Source organism: Metarhizium robertsii (assembly GCF_000187425.2).
Source record: "Metarhizium robertsii ARSEF 23 chromosome Unknown MAA_Scf_1, whole genome shotgun sequence".
Taxonomy (NCBI): domain Eukaryota; kingdom Fungi; phylum Ascomycota; class Sordariomycetes; order Hypocreales; family Clavicipitaceae; genus Metarhizium; species Metarhizium robertsii.
This window is the reverse complement of record NW_011942149.1, coordinates 1,531,126-1,553,784: the sequence shown is the minus strand read 5'-3', so window position 1 is coordinate 1,553,784 and position 22,659 is coordinate 1,531,126. Positions and strand designations below refer to the sequence as shown.

Here is a 22,659-nt window from a genome sequence, read left to right as displayed (position 1 = left end):
CGTATGGAGCAACCACGGAGTTTGCCCGCGGTTCCCGTGGCTGGGTTATGGCGAGTCTCTGGGTATGTCGGCACTGGTGGAATGGCTTGGCAACTCCAGTTCTCCGTAAAACGGATAGCAAAGCTTTGTATCATAGGAGATCCGCTTTAGCCGGATCTAGAGTGGAAGAATTCTCCCAGTTTGTATGTACTTCGTGGGCACGGTATTAATCAGTTATGCCGCCGTCATGATACGTTGTTTGTCCTCCCCAGGTGCGGATATTGCGGACCAGCCGGGTTCCAAAGTTTAGGATTTGATATGCAGCAGCCGTCTCTCCGTATCCCTTATTGCAGACGAGCGCCATGCTCCGTACATGAAACCATGTTCGTGGCCGTGGAGCAAACACTGCATCAGCCGCTTTCCGTGCCGGTTGCCACTCGACTTAATCGCGCGTCCCAGTGTCAGCTCAACGGCCACTCTGACAGAGGTTGGCTTGTGGCGGCCACGCCTCTGGGTAAGTCGGCACGCGGATTGTCGTCACGCCTCGCAGATTGCGCCAGCCGAAATAACTGAACCCGCAACTAGTAGTCGCACAAGCTCGAGCCGCGGCAGAGCCACATGTGTGGTTGATCGTGCCTCCATGTTATTAAACTGTTGCCTGTACAATTTTGCGAATGGCCAAGCACCACCCCTGGGGTGGTCGCTGATGGAGAGCTCTAGACAGACCGTTGAGATGGGCGGTGAAAGGCAAGCTGTCATCTTCGAAGTGAAGTCGATTGGGCGAAAACCTGCCGATAACGTTGTATTCAGCCCATATCTCCAGCTCTGGTAGAAGCGCTGGCTCGCCGACTTGGGCTGGTTAGGGGCTCCAGCATTGTTGGCAAGCATCAGTACAGCCAACTGCTCTATGTATTCGCATATAGCGTTTCTTCGGTTGACGCTCCCCTGATGTCGTGCTGGATCCTGCGCAGGATCGAAATCGTGGCAAAGAAAGTGATTAGGCCAATAGTCACTGTTGGTCATCCAAGCAGTCTGTGTGCTATCCAAGTCCTGAACAACGTTGGAGGAGTTCCTTCAAGATTTGCGGCGGGGTCTATTTGGTGCATCGCGCCTTCCTTTGCTGATGCTCGCACAGCCCTCGTAGTCATCGATCAGAGGCCCGTCTCTTCCGGAAGTCAAACATGCAGCTATCTTTTCACGAAAATATATTGCGACGTCACGAAATGCGACAATGTGGCCTCCACATTACAGGCAGACAAGTTTTACTGGTATTGTCTCTTCAACGATGGAATGCGAGTCGGTGCAAGAGCCACTTCATCGAGACAGTACGGAGCATGTCAGCTGCAGCGAAAGACGGCACAAGAGTGCCATCATGCTATAACCCTCTTGTCGATGCCCGCCAATCCTTGCCGGTATAGAGCACATGAAGTGCCGAAAGGTTAATAGCCGGATGATGTCTCTATACACTCTTAGTTTCTTAACGGTTTTGTCTGGAACTCGGGTGACGAAGTTGTAGCGTTGGCAGCTGTCTCAGCTTTTTTGGACACGTCAAGAAATCGCACGTCCATCAGACTCAGCTACTATTTACAGCATTACGGAGTAAACATATACCCGATAATACATAATCTCATATTAACTGACAGTGCCGCTGGTGACGGCCTCGAATGGGCAAATGTACTCCGTACGGAGTACAGAGTGCTCCGATGTAGTAGACTGTCGAACATGAGGATCCGCTACAACTTCCCGCCACTTAATCTGAAACAGGCATGCCATTCTTAATTTTCCTCATGCGGCAGATGCCGTTTAGGGGATGAATGAGGCCAAGACGGATGCTTGGTGTCTTGGACAAGATGCCGGAGCAGGGCCAAGGGTCGTGAGAATGGGGCGGGACAGCGAGGTAACCCAAAGCTTACCTTAATAGGCGTGTGCCCTGATCTCAGGTACGTATGTATGTACATACATGCGGAGGAGCTTGGTTAAGCGGCCCTCGCGCGCCTATTATGTACGATGCAATTCGAGTACTCCGGACTCCGTACTCGAGCAGGTACTGTACAGCTCCTGCCGCATCGGGCAAAGCATATTACAATGGCGCTTAGTCCTGGAAGCAGGCCGAGGACCATTTGGATCAACCCCGAGACTCCGGCGGTCGTGCTGAGCGAGCGGTTTCAATCGTGATTTACTCGAGCCAAGGACCCAAGGGTCAATGCTCCTCATCCTCAGGCTGAGGGATGGCAGTGCGGTCGCCAACATGTCCGCACGCCGAGACGGAGCTAGTGAGAATCAGGTGCCATTATGACGTCGGAGGCATGCCGAGCCGGCTCCGACGGCATCTCTCCGTCAAGCTCTCAGTAATACACACATCTAGAGTTAAAGCAGCCCTCAAACGCACCGCCCGGCGTCAGTGATGCAGGTCACTGTGTCCTGGCCCTGTGCAATGGAACTGCATCGGAGACAGCATGGCGTACAACATGGCGGCATGCTTCCACAGCATGCTCTGCTACCTTGTGAAATCACCACGACATTAAAAAAAAAAAAAATTGAAAAACACAAGATAAGCTGTTGGTTTACAGCAGCTCTCGCCTCTGCCTAGAACACGGGTAATCGGCTCGCTTTGTACACCCCTCCAAGCGACTCCGTACCAAAAACACTGGGTCGATAAATTAAAAAAAAAAAAGGTTCTGATCTTCAGCCTCCTTTTAGGTTTTTTTTACTTTTTTCATCCTTCCCAGGCCGTCTTGTTCAGGATGACTCCGCGGGCCATTGCCTGCTTGGTGGTCAACATCAAACGACAACGTTTAAGCCCTCGTGCATAATGGCGCCAGTCTCCAAGCACAGGCCATACCAGCTAATAACCCAATGCCAAGTAATCCTTCTTCCGTACATATGTACATATGTCCTCGAGGTTCCTTTGGAGGGCTGAGAGGCTCCGCTCGCCTGTTGTACAGAGTCGCATAGCGAGCCAAGGCAAGCAAGCAAACTAGGCACCTCGGCACACTTGGCACCATCCGAACAAAAGACGCATTTACGTGGGTTAACGGCGACGACATTACGTATCTGTCTTTGCACGCGATGCTAAGCTCGTGTGGCAGCGGCTAAATGTAAGCATCAATAGGAACTTTCACAATTACCATATTAATGTGGTCCGTTCCATGGACATGGTGTAAACGAACCAAGGCAAGAGCGAAGCGGAGGGGGGGGTAAGGGGGTGGAAATTGGCCGAGCGACACGCTACGGCTAACTCGGCGCCCTTGGCCCCTCAATTGCGCTCTCGTCCAGTGCGACTCGGGCGTTTAAGCATGAATTTAAGCGTTGCAAGCCACTAGGCTTGGCAAGAAAATTACAATTCGCACCGTGTGTGATGAGACAGACTGGCTAAGCAAACGGGTCCAAATTATTGGCGCCAGTACGACCGTTTGCGACTATTCGCGGCCCTGAGCTAACTGTCGATTGCCATGCTTTGTACATGTGTATACGGTGTTTTCCGCGATCGCTGCCATCTATTCAGCCTAAAGAAAGGGATTACATAGGAGCAGAATGGGGCATACATACAACACAATAGGTTGCTAGCCTCGTAGCACGTTATGGGACTCTCAGGTCTTGGCTATTGAACGCCTCGTTGCGGCTGGCTGGGGAGTCATTTCAACAACCAAGACACGGAGTACCCGAGTAGAATGTTTTTTTCATTTTAATCCAAATGGCTCATGTGGATTGGCTGAACGGAATTTTTATTCACCCGTGCGTCCAACGCGTCGCACTGTAGCACCGGTATGACGGCCAGGTTTGGGCCACTCATGGGCCAGTGCCAGGGCCAGGAAAGAAGAAAAGACAGATAAGGTGCACGGAACGACGTAAAGCTTGGCCACGCTTAAGATGCCGTCTGAACCGACTTGGCGGCTTGGCGTCTAGGGATCCCTGCTTACTACTGCAGCCTCCTGTGGATAACGTGTGGGGTGAGAACGAGGGCGTCTGGGAGTCAAAGAGCAGTTGCTACTCCGTTCGTTGGAGGGGGTGTGCGTGGAGCAGGCGCTGGATCATGGAAAGACTAGTAAAAGGTTTTATGGGGCGGACACAAGCTTTATTCCCGAAGCTTGTGTGGCGGCCGTCGTGATCGTCTGGAGTCGTCCTTTCGTGCGACGCGGCCTGTTTGCGGTTTATGCTTTGCTGTTTGTTCTGTCCGTTTGCCGTTGCATCTCTCATCCAACTCATCCAAGGTGGCGGAGCACGGTCTGTCAGTGCTTACCGACATGGTGTTCTCTGCGCGATTATTGACTGCGCAGTATTGTCCGGAGCACAGAGTAGCTGGCCTGCGAGTTTTGTCAGTTTTTATTTACTTTTCTCTTTTTTTGCCCCTTCGTGCGAAGTATATGTACTCCTACTCTTTTACGGCTTCCAGCTGGAATGGCCCAGATCCAAAATACCCCAGCACCCACCTGGTCAGCAACCAGCCCACTTTTCCGTTGGATTTGCGTTTTGGCACTGACGTTGGCCTTGCTTGTTCTTGTTGTTTATCTAGTTGCACCCACAACCGGCCGAGGGTGAAGGACAGGTTGGCTTTTTGACTTTGGATTCTGAAGCCGGCTGCTACCTGCCGTCTGCAGGCTGCACTGCCCCGAGTCACCTCGGTGGTTACGGGACTGTGGGCGCAGCGAGGACACGAGCGACGAGTACTCCGTACGTACCTTGGCACCGGATCGTCAGCAAGGGCGACGTCGTCGATCACACACGCCGAAAGAAAGAAAGAAACCCACCGTGATGAAGAGCTCAAAAGAGAATGGTCCGAGCCAACCGTTGCCGATTCATCCGTTGTGGACGGCTCGTGGCCAATAGCCTCAGCCCCGGTCATCCCCAGATTGGCCATGCTCAGCATGTCTCCCTAAAACATGTCGAGGGAGCTAGCTGCTGCACCCCAAGCAATCCCAAGAAAACCTTGATGACCAGCGCCACATGTGAGTCCAGAACCAAAAGGGGTGGTCCTTGTTGCTCCCGTGGTGCTCCATGAGCTTAGATGGCGCAGGACCCTTGTGGCCTCACACCTGGGAGATATGCTTATTGTGACTCTTAAAAGTACGAAGACACACACAGGCAAGCTTAACATGGGCTCATGCACTCGATAAGCCTCGTCGCCGTGTCTTGCTTGTGCTTGGGAACCCACCGGTGCTGCTATGTACAGAGAGCCACAGAGCATGGCCCTCGTTCACCGGCCACACCGTCCATGGAGATGCTATTTTCCATGTCGATCCATGGCCCGGAGCTTGTTTCACCACCTTTGTTTGATACGCCAGCCTGCTCGACCGGCGGCACACCGACAAGGCACTTGTCATTTTACAGACAATAGCTCGGCGCATACTACAAGAGTCTCACGGCCAAAACATTCTTGTCCGGCATCTCCAGTCAAAGTGACACACAGTACTAGTATAGTAGGACTAGGTTGATTGCAGACAACGACCAATAAGTGAAACATGCAGGCTGCACAAAGCCAATTGCCGAACACTACACAAACATGCATGGATGCATGTGTCAAATGAATCCATTACAAATCCCAGCACAAAGACGAACCAAAAAAGCCGACATTTGTCTCTCTCGCCGTCAATGGGCACGGCCGTGCTCAAAGTTGGTGCCGTCGTAGGATGGTTGGTTGGGTGGTATTTCTCGTGTAAAGGGCCAGGCACTTTGCGAAACTAGAAAGCAGCCTGGAACTGTAACCATTCTGGCACCAAGCTGCACTCTAGAGTTTCGAAGTGACGTGTTTTATCCGGGCAGTTTGCCCAAAACGGCAGCGGCTCAGGCATTGCGTTTGATTCTCGAATGAAGCACCCTAGACTCTAATTTCATCGACATAGTCGGAACCTACGGGCTGATAACTAAACCTTATCACGACAGCAACTTTGGCATATCTCAGTTGTGAGTGATCGGCAAAACCTTGCCGATCCGAGAGCTGTACTTGGGGTAAATCTCATGATTCACAGGAGCGGCGTCACAGCCATGGCTTGTATGGCTCAAGCGACTGAGTTCCTTAGGAACCGCGTGGTTCAATACCAAGCACCCTCCTGGAATAGACTTGAATAAGAAGAATACAAGCAACCCGAGGCGTTTCATTTAATGTCGTTGTTTTGGTTGAGTCACACAACTGGACACCGGACAAAGCCACAAGCCGAGGCTCCCGGGTATGCAGCCCAATATACTCCGAAGAGACGCGGTGTGCAAAGGAGAGGAGGGAGAGGCTTGACCTGACACCAGTGTCAAGTGGGAAAGGGAAAATATCGGCTCCGGTTTCGATGCTGATTTATTTATAGACGGATGTTTCTTGGGTGGGATTGGGTTATTTGTTTATCAACTTTTGTGAATATCACAGCAGGAAGTAAAAAAAAAAGAAAAATAAAAAAAAAAGGGGGGAGGGCAGTCGCAGAATCTACATGGCCAAAACAGAAAATCCACCAATACATGGCTACAATAGCAACCGATAACACAAGCCAGAGTATCTCAGTCCGGAACACCAAAGTTCTACCAGACGCGGGAGGTTGCATATCACGAAGGCGACCGTCTCCCTCTACTCCGTACCCAACACTCGGCCGCCCGTCAAGACAGCGACTGCATGTTTCGTTTTTCTCATTTCTTCTCCTCGGTCCGCAGCGAGTGGCCAGAGCAAGACAAACCCGACGAGGACGGGTAAAACCGAAAATGGCAACCGACAACGGAGGCAGCGCTCCGGTATGGAACTGAACTGCTGGTCTCGCCGCAGAGTTATTGTTCCATCACAGGGGGCCCATTACCCATTACCCATTACCCATAGGCTCGCCAACCTTAGAAAGCCTTTTGACAAGGCGGATGTGTCGGCACGCCAGTTCCGTGCGGTTTGGGCTGCATGCAATCGGCTTCGACACCCTCCCCGGCTGGGGATGCATGGACATCTGGAGTGACTCGCAAAAGACGGGCCTTATCTACAGTACGCTTCCAACTCTGGCGGAGACACTTTGTGCGCCGGTACTTTGTGGAGTTATGTGCCGTGAGTTCTCTGCTACCGTTACACATTGTCGAGGGTCGAGGCTGGTTTAGACCTACACCTCTTCTGGTTCTACTATATGTTGATGAACATGACGAAATGGGAACCAGAAAACTGCTGATGAAGCGGCTATATCGTGCCGACCGGCGTCCCTGCCTTCTCCGATATTGCCTCTCTGCATGGAGTATTCGCAGATCTATCCATATCAGTCTGAACTCCCACACCACAGCGATCCCCCCCGACTGACGACCTACCTACCTAGGCAGTCTAGTCTGGCCATTTCGCTCTTGAGCTTTCTGTTTGGGAACTTCCATGAGAGACATGTGCCCCATCATGTCGTCGACGGCGTCGATGGATGCTCGTCTATACGGGGTGTTGATGAAACACGCTGCAAGATTAACTTTGCGGCTTGCATCTATTTTCAGTTCTTATCTTATGGTTGTTGATTGAGCTTGATGTCGGTTCATGGTGGTACCGTGCTCGAAAATGTATCATAGGCTGTTGGCCCCGAGGTGGCCCGGGTGAGCCATCTCCGCGGACGGCAAGCCACGTCATAACTTGACCGTTGACGGTTTGAATGATGGTTGGCAGCGGCGGTGGCGGCTGTTAATTTAAGCTTAGGATACTTGGGTGCTGGCGGATGACATGGCCGTAGTTGTGGTTGCTATGAGCTCCTGGATGGTGGAATAGGGACGACTTTTACGACCGACGACCAATATTCATGATAAGGGGAGCATGAAAGGACTAATCTGAGGCTACCATACATGACAGTCGCGGAATAGATTATAGACACACTTTTACGAATCTTCAAGTAAATGGCTCGAGGATCATGTCAGTTGCCACAAATATACCGAGCCGCCAGTCTCAGAGGATTTTGCCGGGTAGAGCAAGTCAAATATTTTCAACACCAAGCCTCTCAAACCCGACGTAAGCAGCATTTAATGAGCAGAATCAACAGCTTCCCACGCCGGCGTTAACTCAACCCCGATCCTCGCAAACTCCTCCCCAAACTGCAACAAGTCCCTCCACCTCGCCGGAATAGCCTCAACGCCATCCCTGGCTCCCAACAAGCCGCCGGCCACCGCAGCATTCGTGTCAGTATCCCTCCCGATCCTCACCACATCAACCAGCACGTCCTCCAAGCTCCTCTTGTCCAAAACAGCGGCAACCGCCACCGCCAACGTCTCCAGCACATACCCGCTACAGCAGCCCTTCATCTCCGCCGCGTCAGGGCCATGCCTCGCCATCCGCTCGACGCTCAGCCTCCTGCCCAGCTCGACGGCCTGCGAGACGAGCCCGTGCCCGCCCTGCAGCCTCTCCGCCAGAACTAGCCCGGCCTCGACGGCGCTCCCCGGCGCCGTGCCCCGTATCAGCGCCGCCACGATGCGATTGTACACGGCGCACGAGAGCGTGCACCTCTCGTCGTCGTGCGTGATGCTGCTGATCCGCACGCTCTCCCTCACCAGCCTATCCGGGTCGCGCTGGAACAGCCCCGTGGGCAAGCACCGCATCAGACTGCCGTTGCCGGCGCTCCCCCTCCCCGCGCCGCTGCGGTCGGGATCCCGCGTCGAGGAGAACCTGTCCAGCCCTGCCATGGTCGCGGCTCCCATGTCCGCCGGCCGCGAGCCGGGCTTCCTGCCTGGCCAGTTGCCCGTGTACCAGTCTAGGAAGTTGTTTCCCGCCAGCACGGCGACGTCCTGGCCCGGCCTGCCGCGGGCGGCGCGGTATGCGAGCACCACGCCGCGCGTCATGTCTGTGTCGTCGGTGGCGTGGCCGGCGGGCCAGGAGAAGGGCCCGCCGCCGATGATGTCGCGAAGGCCGTGGGGGTAGCGGGTGCGTATTTGGGCGTGGGATTCGAACTCGACGCTGGCGCCGAGGGAGTCGCCTGCGTGGAGGGCGAGGAGAGCGCCTACTACTTTGGATTGGCGTCCTGTGAGGGCCAGCGCGGCCTGGACGGGCATCGCCATGTGGTCCTTGGAGCGTCTTGTATGTCTGTTTGTGTCTTTTGATGGGTGGTTGTTCAGGAGGGAATGGAGACGGGGCGAGGTGGAAGGCGACGAGGTATACCGAGTTGAGGTGGTTGCCTGCTGGGCATTGCGGCTGAGCGATGGTGGGATGACATGATTCTGTGAGCCTCTGAGACGAAAAGTACAAGATTTTGACTGTTTATTCTCAGCGTGTCTTGAAGGCTGGGGATGGACTCGGTGCCGTTGGGAATCAATCGGTGCGAGTCTGACGGGGCCACGAATAAGAATTGTGTAAAGGTGCTTCTTGGAGTTATCGAGATGAAGCCGCGGTTACGCTTCCAAAGCCCTCGCAACGGATTGACGCACACGCGGTGCAGAGGCGCCTTCAAAGTTGAAGTTTTGTAGAAAGATTTATGGGTTCAGTGTTTTTCTTTTTTCCTTTTTTTTTAGAAGGGTACCTTCTTGTTGGGGATGAAATATGTAGTTGAATTACGTTGGATCACTTACCATGTGAGCGAGCATGTCCAAATGCAACAGGCATTGAATATGAGTTGACAGAATATATTCAATTATTTCCTTGTAACATATCCCTGTAGTACTTGACATTCTCTATACCAAGAGTATTGTGCAGTAATCCTAGTATGAACCTGAAGCAACCGCGTAATCTCCCATCTAGATTTGCAGCATCAAGCTCCTTCTCCATCTTGTATCTGCGACAAAGCCACTTTTTGGCCAGATTATTATTCCCCGTCAAGTCTGTCCAGGGTTGAGATACACTTAATGTTATCCATATTAACGTTGAGTCGGAGTGAGTCTATGCGTGTTCATCTAGTATACAGATATGCGTTTATGCCAGTATCAGAGAACAGACCCCTACCGTTGACGACGATATTCCAAGCAGATCTAAACAACAATACCGACTAGTCCCACGTCTATTTTGTTACAGTTGGTAAATTCTGTTATTGTACATTCCGAAAAGTAAAAAGTCATAATATGAAGGCACCTCCGAAGCTCGTTCTGCGGCTCAACAGCAATAACCGAGATTGGCACTTCGCTTCGACATCTGAGCCGACTCCCTGCCTTCGGAACAGATGTCTGCAGACCTGTGTGACCGGCGGATGGACTATCATGCTATCAAAAGTCATGCCACTAGTCCCGTCTGTCGTCTGTCGTGTCACCGCACTAACATCTGCTCGCCTCGTGCTGTAGCCGCGTCACAAACAAGGCATGGTAATACACGTTGTTAAGCTTAGTGAGTCGTTCCCGTGAGAATGACCTCGTTGCCGAACCGCATCACGGCACAATTGACGCGAAACCGGGAATCGGCCGAGACTCTCGGCCCTTATACCTCGCCTGGCAAAGGTTGCCAGTGGTATTTTCGCCGGTAATCTGAGCATATCAAACCTCTGTCCTAGCAATCGCATCGCTGGTAATGGCGTGGAAATGGGACCACGTCCCGAACATTCGCCACACCTGTCAAATAGCTGAGCAAGCGATCAAAGCCTAGGCCAAATCCCCCATGTGGAGGACATCCCCAGCGTCTCAGGTCCAGATACCAGCCCAGGCCGCTGCTCCTGTCCTGCCTCTTGCCAGGCACCTCTAATCCGTGTAACTTCATATTATCCTCAAGCTCGGATAAGCGATGCTCGCGCATTGAACCTCCAGCCAGCTCTCCAAGACTCGGCACTAGCAGATCGAAGCACTCGACCGTTTCGCCTTGTGGTGGGGACGATGCTGAGCGAAGCATGTAAAAGGCCTTGATCTCGCGGGGATACTGGGTGATAAAGACTGGGAGATAAGCATTGTTTGTCTTGTCAAACCCTATCTCCTTGGCTAGATATTTCTCATGCTCGGATTGAAGGCCACTGCCCCATATGGGTTTGTGCTCGAACTGGTTGGCAACAGGTTGTAGCCGCTCAATGGCTTCGGTGTAAGTTATTCTGGGCCACTGACTCGGAGAGAGCAAGCCCGTCCACCGACGGTCGAGTTCTTCTTGCTCAACCAAGTCTGCAAAGGCAAGCCGTTCGGCGGGGTCTCGAGAGTCTAGTCTATTCTGCACGAGTTCATTTGCAGCCCGCAATCCTTTTAAGCCTTGCGCAAGATTCTTCAGCATACTCTGAACGAGATCCATAACCTCATTCATATCGTTAACAAAGCTCATCTCGGCTTCGAGCATGTAAAACTCGCTCAAGTGACGGGATGTGTCACTTTGTTCAGCTCTAAATGTGGGAGAGAGGGTCCACACGTCCCCAAGAGACTGTGCCAGGGCCTCAAGGTGAAGTTGAGTTGAGACGGTTAGATATTTGGGATCTCTGAAGAATTCCGCCTTTGAGCCAGTCTTGACGGTGAATGCTTCACCAGCGCCTTCGCAGTCAGAAGAGGTGATGATTGGAGGATGCGTCTGCTGAAACTTTTGGTTAAAAAAGAATTGAGTGAGAATGAAAGTAGCATCAGATCTTAGACGGAGGAGCGTGGAATTGAGTGGTGTCCGAGACCGTAGATGCGAAATGTAGCGCAAGCTCTCTGGGGTCTGATACTTGTTCTGGATTGGATAAGTCTTGGCAGACGCAATGTTAGCGTGCCACTTGATGGCGATCAGTATCAGCTGGAATCGACTCACTTGCGGATCAGAAACGCCGAGGACTTTGACTTCGTCAACTTGGAGCTCTTGAATCGTTGGGGGTCTCCCAGCGCCTTGCTCCATTCCATCCGCTCCGGATACAGACTGAGTATGTTGAGAGGAGATATCTGAGACAGAAGATCCTTCTGTGCTGGGTTGCTTCATATCAGCTGCATTGTGCCACCGTCCCTGCAGACAAACAGCAGAACCAGGTCGTATGCTTTATCCAGGTTAGCATAGCAGACTGTGCAGAAGGATAGTTGTAGAGCAACTTACTCTGCTGCCAATGCCTTATCGACAACAACTTGGACCGGACGCATAGAGGATCCATCTGTAATGTCGACAAAACGAGCCCCTGAGCTCTTACGGACAGAGCGTACCCATCCGCACAGTTGGACATCCGGAACATTGGTTTCGGGATGCCAGGCCCTAAGATCTGCCACCGTTTTGATGAGCGGTTGGGACTCGCCAATAACCCTTGCGGAGTAACATCTCTGCCTGGAGCGCGAAATCTGTATGGTGTGGCGATGGCTCGCGAATCTTGGCAAGAGAGTCGACCTCATGACGCTGGCCTGGCACCAAGCAAGGTTGCCCAAATTTGCGCGGACGGCCTCGGGTTGAGTTGCCGAATGGTGTCAATTACTCTCGTACACGCCACTCCAGATGGCTCTGGTCTATTGCTAGCCCTGAGTCACAAAGCGAAGGAGTGATAAAAGACATCAGGCAGCTCGGGGATGAGCCCAGGTTGTGAGAATCGACATGACTTTTGCGGACGGCAAGTCGATGTCCCTGGATGTGATGCGATCGGGTGGGTCAGAGCTGCAAGCGAAGGACCAACGCCAGGCACCGGGAGCAGGGCCGGAGACAGAGCCGGGACATATCCGGCCAGCGTCAAAGGGCCTGGTACATCATATCGCACATCAAGGTGCACGGTCGTGTCGCGTACCTGGCGACGCTGCAACTTGGTAATAACTCGCTCGCACCTTCCCGTCATTGCGGTACGGGAGCTGCCACATCGCACCTGGACCGGGCATGTGTGGTTTTTGGTGTGATATGGAAAGAGCCTTGGGCCCTTGGCCACGCGACCCGTTCTTCTACACTGCCATTACAGTGCCACTACACGCCTAACACGCTACCATGCGTCTACTCTAAAGTCCCGCCATGGTCCCTTCATGGTCCCTCCATCGTCCCAGATGTCGTTCCCCATGCACTCGATGCCTACCGTACCTAGGTTACTTAGAGGTATGTACTCCGTAAGTAGGTAGTACGGTAGTACGCCCTTTGGCACTGGCTTATCTTCGCTTGCCCTATCCCAGAACCAGATTGGACCTTCCACGACCAGCAATAAAGCGTCAATCGAGAAGGTGGGAAGCCAGAGACGCGTCCACGTTCATCCATTCGTCTCCGTGCGCTGTACAAGATTGGGCAGCACCATTTCGACTCGAGCATCATCCCGTCGGGGCTCGTGGATCAACCTAATTTCTACCTCCCCCGCTTGTTTCACTGCTCACGAACACACAATCACCGCATTGGCCTGCTGAGCATGCTCCAACGGTCTTGAGGGGTCTTGGATGCGACTTCATCACATCCAGGTGCCGCCGAACGTCTCCTTACTGGCCTCTCTCATGTGTCTCTACCATGGCGAGTCGTGGTATTGGATACTCGATCTCGACCAACGCCCAACGCCCAGCTCTCAGCTCTCAGCTCTCAGTCCTGAACGGTGCTTGTCATTGCCACCATGGCGAAGCTCCGGTCCTTATAATAGAGTACCGAGGAAAAGTACTCCGTACAGAGTGCCGAGTACATTTTGGCAACCTGCTCGCAAGTCTTCCTGCGGCTGTGCCCTAATTTTGTCGTTTATCTTCCTTTGTGTCTTAATATGTCTCAGATCATTTCTCAACTGGGCTTACCACACGCCTGGCCCGCCGGTTGTCTTCGTGCCACAGCCTACGGAGTAGTCCCTTGGATATCGGCAATTAACAAATGCCAGCATGGAAGTCAAATAGTTCTCCCGAGTCTCCATATCTCCACACAAGTGTGGCTGCCAGATCCATGATAGTATTTTGTTGGACAAAGGCGAGATGAGGTGTCACAGATCGGACTGCTAACCAAGTGGCCGCTTTGCCGCGTAGCAATCATCCGGCTGAGCCCTCACTTCTGGCCTTGTCTTGCTACCAGGGTCTTATTCTCGGCTACCCTTGATGTGCCTGCCACCCACATCATCGATGTGGCCCTTGGGACTCAGCAATGCAGAGGCGAGGGGACGCCATCTCCGTGGGACTCTTATGTCTGAGATGTCTGCAGCTGTTTGGGCCCTGGGGTCCTTACCGCTGCAATGTATCAAGCGGAATCGCACCTACGACAGACGCAGTAAACAGCAATGCCGCCGCGACGTATTGTTCCGTGCTGTGAATGCAACCCCATGGGTCTTCAGCCTACCGGGACTTTGGTACCCTCGGGCTCGTGGTATTGCCAGCACTTTATGTCTTGCTGGCAAGACACCGTCTCCCCACCGTAGAATTAGGCAAGTCGAGCGACGCGGGTAAAACGGGCTGGGACCAGCTCTCGCTCTTTGTTGTCTACCGTCCAACTTCGTCTCGTCCTTCGTTTCTTGGCCAAGGTCATGTCTTCCATTCCTCGCCTCTAGATGAAGGTGTTCCAAGCAAGTGATTCAGATCTTTCATTTATAGGGTCACACGAATTTGTCGAGCTACGCTCACGCTTATCGACCTCTCCTGAGCCCTATATGACAATCCCTCAGAATAGCTTGGTCATTACGCCTTCATTGAGGTCCCGCCAAACAAGACGGCACTTGGAGCATATAAAGTCCGGCTTTTCGGCTTCACTCGTCCATGTATCAACTCACCACGAGTTCACATATGTGCACAGCTGAACATTGTCTCTCTGGCACCAATACATATTTGTCAATCTCAACTAAATACCAGCTCTCGTTATGGCTCCGGGAGCAAAATCCAGCCGGGTAAAGCCGTCTGAGGTGGCAGCTGACACCAAGAGGAACTTCATCCCAATGGTAAATGCCAACTACGCCGAGATGTTTCCTCCGTACTCGATTTTGTACCGGCAGCCCGCCGAGCTCGCCATTATACGCCGGAATCTCAGCACCAACCCTCCTGTTTTCCGCATAGAAGCTGGAGACCCAGTTATGATTGCCATTAACCATGCCGCGGCTGACAGTCAGACCACTGAGGGCTCTAGAGTCAGAATTCCTTTTATCTGCGCTGCCAACGAACGCCGCCCCGGAGGGGATTGGGAAACGGGATGCTCTGGGTACGAAGAGAAGCTTTGCCGTCGAAGCAACCTTTCTGCAACGCTGAGCAGTCCTTGGCCAAACACACAAGTACCATCAAATTATCCTATTCCGTCCACTGGGGGTATTCTTTCTGATGCTGTTGTCGTTTATCGAGGACCCCATGATCATTACGAGAGACTTGGGCGCTTGTATGACTTGCCTGTTGTATCTGTCCCACCGACTCGATGGCCGAAGTTGAAAGAGAACGGGACTATGTACTCGTTTGCAGAAGAACGAGACATGATGAGAGAAAAGATTCGCGGCGCTCTTCGCGTCTGCCTTTACAACAACTATGATCGAGTTGTCGTGGGGGATTTTGGCCTGGGTAATAGCTGTCGGAATCCACCCCAGGAAGTTGCCGAGCTCTGGCGGGATGTATTGCTCTTCGACCCAGACCTTCGGGGACAATTCAAATACGTTGTCTTTGCTTTTGAGGACCCTTCACAAAGTACTACACGCTTCATTTGGGACGAGATGGCAAGAAAGGACAAAAAGGGGGGGAGCAGCAAGCTCAAGTCGCGTGGCAACGCCCCGGCCCCTGCTGGATTCTCGCAAGGATCTTCTACAAATTTGGCAACAGATATGGCTATTTTCCAAATGGCCTTTGGCCACGCGGAGATTGTGCGTGTTCTCTCCGCTAGAGATCCACGCTATGGCCTAGACATGATTACAAGTTGAAGAATTGGAGTCTTTAAATGGGGATTATGCACACCGAAGAGCACTACAGCAGGTGGGACTATCCTCAATACACCTGATATCGAACGGTGGCCATGCTCAACCACAGCTTGTTGTTTGAACTCTGTAATAGTCTTCGGTTCTCAATGACATCTCTCTCCTTCTGCCCTTCTTTCTTGTTCTCCCCTTTTCGTCACCCTTGGCTGTTGCAACACTGGGCATGTTTCTCAAACTTTTGCCTCTGGCGACTAACGTCTAGGCGAGTCCAGCATGTTTGATATAAATGTCGGTAATTTGATTAACAAAGACAAAAACAAAAACAAGCGGGGTCACCACCGGCATACTCAGTCAAGACTGTTTAGTCGTGAATCGTTGACTTTGCATGTGTCGCAATAGTGTTAATTGTCGTCGACCCCTCCGCGGCTTGAGGCTTCGTTGCACGTATGCAGCTTCAAGAGCATATCTTTCCTGTCGGGTCATTCGTTCTTGTTTCTTCTCTATTTTCTCATTACAACGTCAGTGGACGGCATCTGTGCACTAGATGATGGCTGGTTTCTCCTTCGGGTCGTGCTGGTGACGAAACAAGCCCTTGTTCTGTCCTGCATGCAGCCCTTACAGTACAAGAGTACGATTGGCTGCTTGACCAAGTTGACGATGAAATCAGTTGGTTCTTTTTTCCCCCGGTCAACTGGAACACACATTTGACACATAAGGGGTGGTGGGTCATGTCACTCTGGATGTGAAGTTGAAATCGTCATTGCAGACCAAAGCCCTTGGCCAGGCTGACCAGACATGACATCAAGCCGTCGAGATTATCAAATAGACATAATTCAAACATGCACACACCCCACAAAAACGCGCCCCGGCACATTTCTGCAAATACATAGGCCGGTTGACCACATCTCACTCGACTCTTGCTTCTGACTTCTGACACCTTATAACTGCACTGTGATTCGATTGCCACAGGGCCATGACTGGAAGCTAGTGTCAGAAACGCCCGCCATTGCCGTTGATGTTGGTCCATTTCAGTCATGAGTCCTGAGACATTATACCACCCCTTTCGCGTTCGACTCCCTGCCTTGCAACTAGTCCTCCATCACACACCCTCTGCTGCGCCATGCCCATGCCCACGTCCACGTCCACGTCCACGTCCATGTCCATTGCCACTGGTTCGTGTCTTTGTCAGATTTCACCCTGGACGTGTCCTGCCCCGGGAGGGAATGCTCCAAGGAAGAACCAGGCCGGCCAAGCCATTCCGAGGCGAGCGAGTCGATGAGCATGTAAGGCAGCCTGCTAGTATATCACACCATTAGTCCCCCGTGACATGTCATGCGTTGATGCTAACTCGAGGTGGTTGTTGTGAAGTCGTCCACCTCAAGGCTCAAGCTGAGCGAACAACACGTCCAACCCAATGTGACGGTTGCAAAGACCGAAACACTGTTTTGTGACGATGTTTTTTTTTTTTTTTTCCTTTTTTCTCTTCTCTGCCCGTCGGCTGTGTGCCGTTGCTTGTCCGAAAAATCCAGACGTTTGTCCCTCTCCAGTAATCAAACTCGTCACTTGGCAATTCCATGTCTCGACTATGCGGCGTACATCTGATTCATTGCTCGATCTTGTAGCGCCGTGCTCAACGCACCTGCGTACATACTACTCCCGTACTTACTAGTAGTATTACTATACGCGCCTGCGGTCCGATGCTGCGGCTGCAGCGCCGAGACAAGCATACGCATATAACATGTATGTCCCTTGTGCTCATCTCACAGCTGCACACAATCTGCTCCAGCAAGCCGGTCTTTGCTGCCGGCGGCCCAAAGGTCGCCTGCCCTGTGCTGCTTGCTGGTCACGCGAACGCCATGCAGTCGAGAGGAAAGAAGGGCTTTCCAATACCCCGAACAGGAAGGCCGTCATACAATATAGTATACGTACAGACCGAGGCGGACGCTGTCTTGATCAAGAATCTTCATCGAGGGGGTACTTGAATATTTCCAAGCATAGCCGGAACAAAGAAGCTGCAAAATTAGCATTAAAAAAGGCCCATGGCCAGGTGGTATCCTACGGCAAGTGCCAAAGGAGTTTCAGAATGTGCATGTCCATTTGGCCAAACATCACGTCTTTACCTCGTACGGCTGGTCTTGTCCTGTCATGGTGTTGCATGTGAAAATGTATAAACTGCCTACCCAAAACATTTCACTCATGATGCGGTAGCTCCCTATTATGCTCTGCGCCTTTTCAGCTTCTCAAAATTAAGCCACACCTGCGAGTCCTCCGTTTTGTTCCCATTTTACCCTCTTCTTTTCTTTTTGGGACCCCTCTCCATTCATGCCTGTATACGTTACACAACCGCTTACGCTCCCCCCGCTCGGTTTTGTTTCATCACCATTCTTCTCCTACCACATTGTCGGTCTGAGTCCGGTAAAGTTGGACAGGGTATTTAAATCAGTCTCGCTTTCTTTCTTACGTTGACCGCTCAGCTGGCAGCGTGGCATAGTTAGTATGCTGTTGTTTTACATCTGAAAATGGGGGGTCTGAGAGTGCAGAGAATAACGTACCTCGAGTTGCACTCCCCTGTGCACGTGGACCAACCAGTCCACGTAATTTTGTGCCTCATTGTTGCGGTCCTCTACCAGCATGCGAGCAAATTCAAACTCGGCGCCGTCAATGCCTTGTCGAGCGAGCTGGATTGTTAGGCCTTTGGACCCGCGCATCGTCTTGAGAAATTCGATAATGTTGCGGACTTGTGCATTCAGGTGAGTGTCCAGGACGGGTAGTGATGATGTATATGCATCAAGGCTCTTCAGAGAGTCCTTGTCTTCGCCAAACAGGTCGGCAACCAGGTTCGGTGATGTCTGAGAGTGGAACCAGAGGAGGCATTGCTGACCGTTGTCGACGATATACACACCGCCGGCTTCGACGCACGAAAATGACGCTCGTATTGAAGGGGGCATTTTCAAGTGGCCCGTCTCTGGGTCAGCAAAACCATCCTCGGGTTGTAAGTTGTGAAGAGGGATCATGCGAGGGTAGAGATACAAGCTAAGTTCCAAGGCGCCCATGGAACGAACCATGCGCATTTCATGGACCCTCCTGTCTGAATTCTCAATGCCGCCCTTGAAGGCCCTGCATTTTGTCAGTCCGAGCATATACATGCAGAACTCCTTTAACCTTTCCGGCATAACCAGCTGGCCTGCGGGATGTTGTTGTGCCGAGTGTTTCCTATAGCAGGACAAAACATCAATGGTCCGCTCGGAAAGCCAGTTTCGAATGTCTTTCAGGTTACTTGAAGTAGTCGCGAGTTTTGTGCCTGCTTCCTTGGCCAACAGCGCAATTACTGCATCCTGATCAACAAACTTCATGCATGCTCGGATGCCTTGTTCTCGCATGCCGGCTTCCTTGGACGTTTCGCTCACGCTAGCAATGATGTTGGAGCAGCGAACTCTGCGCTGGCCTGAGGCAGTCGTGTACAGTAGGGCGGACTGGAAATGGGCGTCCAGCTTTGAGTCCAGCTTGCCGTCATGACTGAATGAAACTGCCAAGGCCTTGTCCGAATCAATAACACCAATTTCCAAATCGGCCCCAAAAGTATGTTGCACAAAGTTGCCGTGATATGCCGACACCTGCAGACCATTGGAGCATCGAACCTTCATCAGCGCTTGGAAACCAGTTTCTCTTGTCACAGTGTGGCTGATTTCGGCAGACAGCTTGGGACCGTCGCGTGGAGCGATGAAGTTGGGATAGTAGAATGTCTCTCCACCGGTAGTAGCCGCAACATGGCCTACAAAATAAGTTAGCGTGTTATTCAACTCCAAAGTCAATCTCAATTGAAAGCGTACCAATAGTAGCAATGTCGAGATAGCCGCCAGAAGGAGCAGCGAGGAAAAAGTCTGCGCCGATGCCAGAAGCTGCCATCTTCTCTGCCACCTTCTTCCAAGCAGGGTGCTCAGTCGTGTAGAGCTTTTTATCCAGTTCTCCTCCAGGATGATTGCCGTCGTCACGCATGAACAGCCTGCCAGGACCCCAGGTGGGCAGAGCAGAACATGAGCAAACGATTTTACCACCAGTCTTCTCAAGTGCTGCCAGAGCTCCATTCAGTGTAGCAAGCAGTGCAGGTTCCGGATTCTTCACGTCGGAGAACATTTCGGGCAGCCGTGTCAACAGAGAAGTGATGATTGACTTGGATTCGTAAGGATCAACGAATAGGCCCTCGCCAATAGGAAGAAACGGGTCCTCGAGATCAGGCATGATGAGCATTTGAGGTTGATCCAGACCAGGCTAAGGCGACATTAGCAACTCTTTGGCCAGCTCAAGGCAGAAAATAGTAACACAAAGACTTACATGCATGTTGTAGAAGTGAATATCTTTGTCATAAGTGACAAATCCAACCTTCGCACCTTCAGGGACCCGTCTCTTTGGCTCGCCATTCTCATCCTTTTCCTGGTTCTCCCCTCCGTAGAGGGCAGCCAAGATGCCATCACAGAAGGTCTCCAAGAAGCCCTTGTTGAATGATTCTTGTGTTACATCGATGAGGAATAGCCAACGCAAGCCAACAGGTTCTCTGGTCCAATACTCCTTGGGCACGACAAACTCGACGGTGCCTCGGTGCAACTCAGGTCGCTGGTCTCGGTCCACACGAACACCTTGCGGGCTGGTGGCGCAGAAGTATTCGGGGGGCGTATCGTTGGGGTGCGTACACAAGTTACATACAAACTTGTTGCCGCCGGATCGGAACATCATGAAGGGGTTGATATAGGCGCGGCATCGGCGGCATCGTGGAGGGCCGGCATCGCCAAAATCGAGAACAGGAATCTCTGCCTCACCTGCCTGGAGGGGGGCCAGGGGCTGCAGGAGGAGGCCAAGAGGGAGGCCAGTGGCGTGCAGGCCGTCCGAGGTGGCAGGGATATTGTTCAGACTCAACCGAGCGTATTTTGGAGAGGCATTTCCCTGGTCGAAAGCTACAAAGGAGACAGTCGCGGGGGGCGGTACATGGCGTTCAAAGGTAGGATAGACGTTCTTTAGGAAATATGGTTGAACGGAGTCGCGAGACACGGGGACACTGGGCATGTCCTCGAGAGAGACCTTGGAGGGGCCAGAGGTCGAGATGGTGGCAGCAGCATCAGCACTTCCATTACCATGGCCGAAATGTCCTGGAGTTGGGAATTCGCCAGCGTTCATCATGTGAGGCGTGCCCTGAGGGCCGGCAAACTGAGCTGAAGCTCCGAAGGCTGGAGCACCTGGTGTTCCTGGAGCAGCAGTAGGGATGAATTGATTCGGGTTGGAGCCAGGGGGCCCCATGCCATTGTATGCCTGAGAAGAGCCCGTCGGTTCGACTGTGTGGTAGGCGTGGCGGTCCTTCTTCTTCTTGCGGATCGTGGTCTGTCCGTCACCCAAGCTCATGGCTCCCATCTGCGAGGCCAGGCCGGCATCAGCTCCAGGCTGTGCGACGCTTCCCTGGAAACCTTGCAAAGCTCGGTCATCTTGACCGTGGGGAGTTCCGTAGACAGCACCTGCTGGCGGAGGCCCTCCCACAGCAGGCGGTGGTGATTGTTGTGGTTGAGCAGCATATGGGCCAGGAGCTCCGTATCCGTAACTGGGAGGCTGTTGCTGATAGGGTGGTTGACCAAGACCAGCGGTACGGTTGGGATCATTGGGGTCGGCGATGCCCTGGCCCAAAGCGTGGTATTGCGTATAGTCGGCCATGGTGAGATACGGCGTATCGCGCGTGAAAGAGGACGGCGGCTCAGGCAAGCCTCTGCCGAGGGAAAGGAGGTAGTGAATGGTGGTCGTGAGTGGATTTGAAGATGGACTGACCTCGAGTGGCGCTGGATTGGACTTGGCAGGGTGTTTTGGCTGACGAGGAGGGGGCACCTGGGGCCCTGGGGCGAGTGCCGCGGTGTATGAGTGACCTGACCAGGCACCCAAGCTGGTATAAGGTATGCAGTACAGAGTACCCGGCAGTAGTCAAGGTCCCAGTGCCTGCAGCGCTCTTGGTCAGGGAGCACTTGGCCATTAACTGCTTTTGTCAACGATTACTGCGTATTCCGTACCTGGACACCCTGTCCTTTCGGCCTTGAATATTGCACGTTTTCACCAGACACGAATAATCCATTAGGTCGACCGTTCTTCTGCCATATCAATTCCTACCTAGTACGTGCGGGACAGGTATACTTGCATTTACTATTTTATAAAAGACGGCTGCTTGCCATTAGAATTCTACATGTGGAATCGGCAACGAAAAAAATACAACAGAGAAGAGGCTGGTAATATATCAATATATTTACCTCGTAGTCCTGCACATCATTGAGGAAGCCAGCGCCAAGTATTTCCCATTACATGTTACGAATGGCGAGGGTCCAATTCATTGATGCCTCGCTGGCCTTTTCAACACTTGACAACTTACGCCCAGCAATTCACGTCGACGTTCCTGGTTCCCGGTTGGCACGCAGCACGGCGCCTTTGCGCCTGGGCGGAATACGTACCATCGAGTGTGGAGAGTGGAGAAACAAGAACAAGGGCCCAGGCTACCGGTTCACGTGTGCGGTCACATGCGCTCCGATCCGGCCCCACCCACGACACCTCGTGTAAGTCAAGTGGCCCAACGTCCATGAGAGGAGGCAACCCGAGGGCAGTGGCAGGACGTAGAGTGAGCGCAACAGCCCAGCATTGATTGTGGGCATGTGTAGGTGAGAATGTAAATTGGCATTATACGGCGCTACATGTTCCCAGTTTACGCGTGCGTGTTTGAGAAGGCATTGTCGACACGGCACGGCTTTATATCGGCTGGGAACGTCTTGAGAAGCATCGATTTGGCATGCGCTGGGATTCAGAAACTGGAGGATGCCACTCTACGACGCAGGGAATCCGCATGGAATATACACCGGAGTGCTCTCTAACGGCTTCAATCATGTTTTTCTAGGGTTTGAAACACGGTGGTCCCGTTCGGTGCCAGTACGGCATGCCGTCGACCTCTATGTCGAGTGAAGGATCCGGTCCAACGAAAGGTGCTCGTACACACGTTTGCCAGCAAGGGGAGATTTCTCAGGAATAACAAACAGGAATGGGCCAAATAATAATATTTATATATTTCCAGCGTATCGAGAGACAAATTACAACTCAG

At 52.5% G+C, this 22,659-nt stretch overlaps 4 protein-coding genes across 4 annotated transcripts; 1 reads left to right on the top strand and 3 right to left on the bottom strand.

Annotated features, from left to right (window-relative positions):
• Positions 1-7,917: 7,917 nt before the first annotated feature.
• MAA_04923 (ADP-ribosylglycohydrolase family protein) lies at positions 7,918-8,946 on the bottom strand (the record flags this gene model as incomplete). The annotated part of the gene is made up of 1 exon (XM_007823019.1): positions 7,918-8,946. The coding sequence occupies one exon, from the start codon at positions 8,944-8,946 to the stop codon at positions 7,918-7,920; it is 1,029 nt and encodes a 342-aa protein (XP_007821210.1).
• Positions 8,947-10,357: 1,411 nt separating this feature from the next.
• On the bottom strand, positions 10,358-12,129 carry MAA_04924 (Aminoacyl-tRNA synthetase, class II (D/K/N)-like protein; the record flags this gene model as incomplete). The annotated part of the gene is made up of 3 exons (XM_007823020.2): positions 10,358-11,503; positions 11,567-11,786; positions 11,843-12,129. The coding sequence occupies 3 exons, from the start codon at positions 12,127-12,129 to the stop codon at positions 10,358-10,360; spliced, it is 1,653 nt and encodes a 550-aa protein (XP_007821211.2).
• Positions 12,130-14,519: 2,390 nt separating this feature from the next.
• Positions 14,520-15,554, top strand: MAA_04925 (mitochondrial chaperone BCS1; the record flags this gene model as incomplete). The annotated part of the gene is made up of 1 exon (XM_007823021.1): positions 14,520-15,554. One exon carries the CDS (start codon positions 14,520-14,522, stop codon positions 15,552-15,554), a length of 1,035 nt encoding a protein of 344 aa, XP_007821212.1.
• Positions 15,555-18,005: 2,451 nt separating this feature from the next.
• On the bottom strand, positions 18,006-21,242 carry MAA_04926 (Sec23/Sec24 family protein; the record flags this gene model as incomplete). The annotated part of the gene is made up of 4 exons (XM_007823022.2): positions 18,006-18,047; positions 18,101-19,320; positions 19,379-19,817; positions 19,881-21,242. 4 exons carry the CDS (start codon positions 21,240-21,242, stop codon positions 18,006-18,008), a joined length of 3,063 nt encoding a protein of 1,020 aa, XP_007821213.2.
• Positions 21,243-22,659: the final 1,417 nt, after the last annotated feature.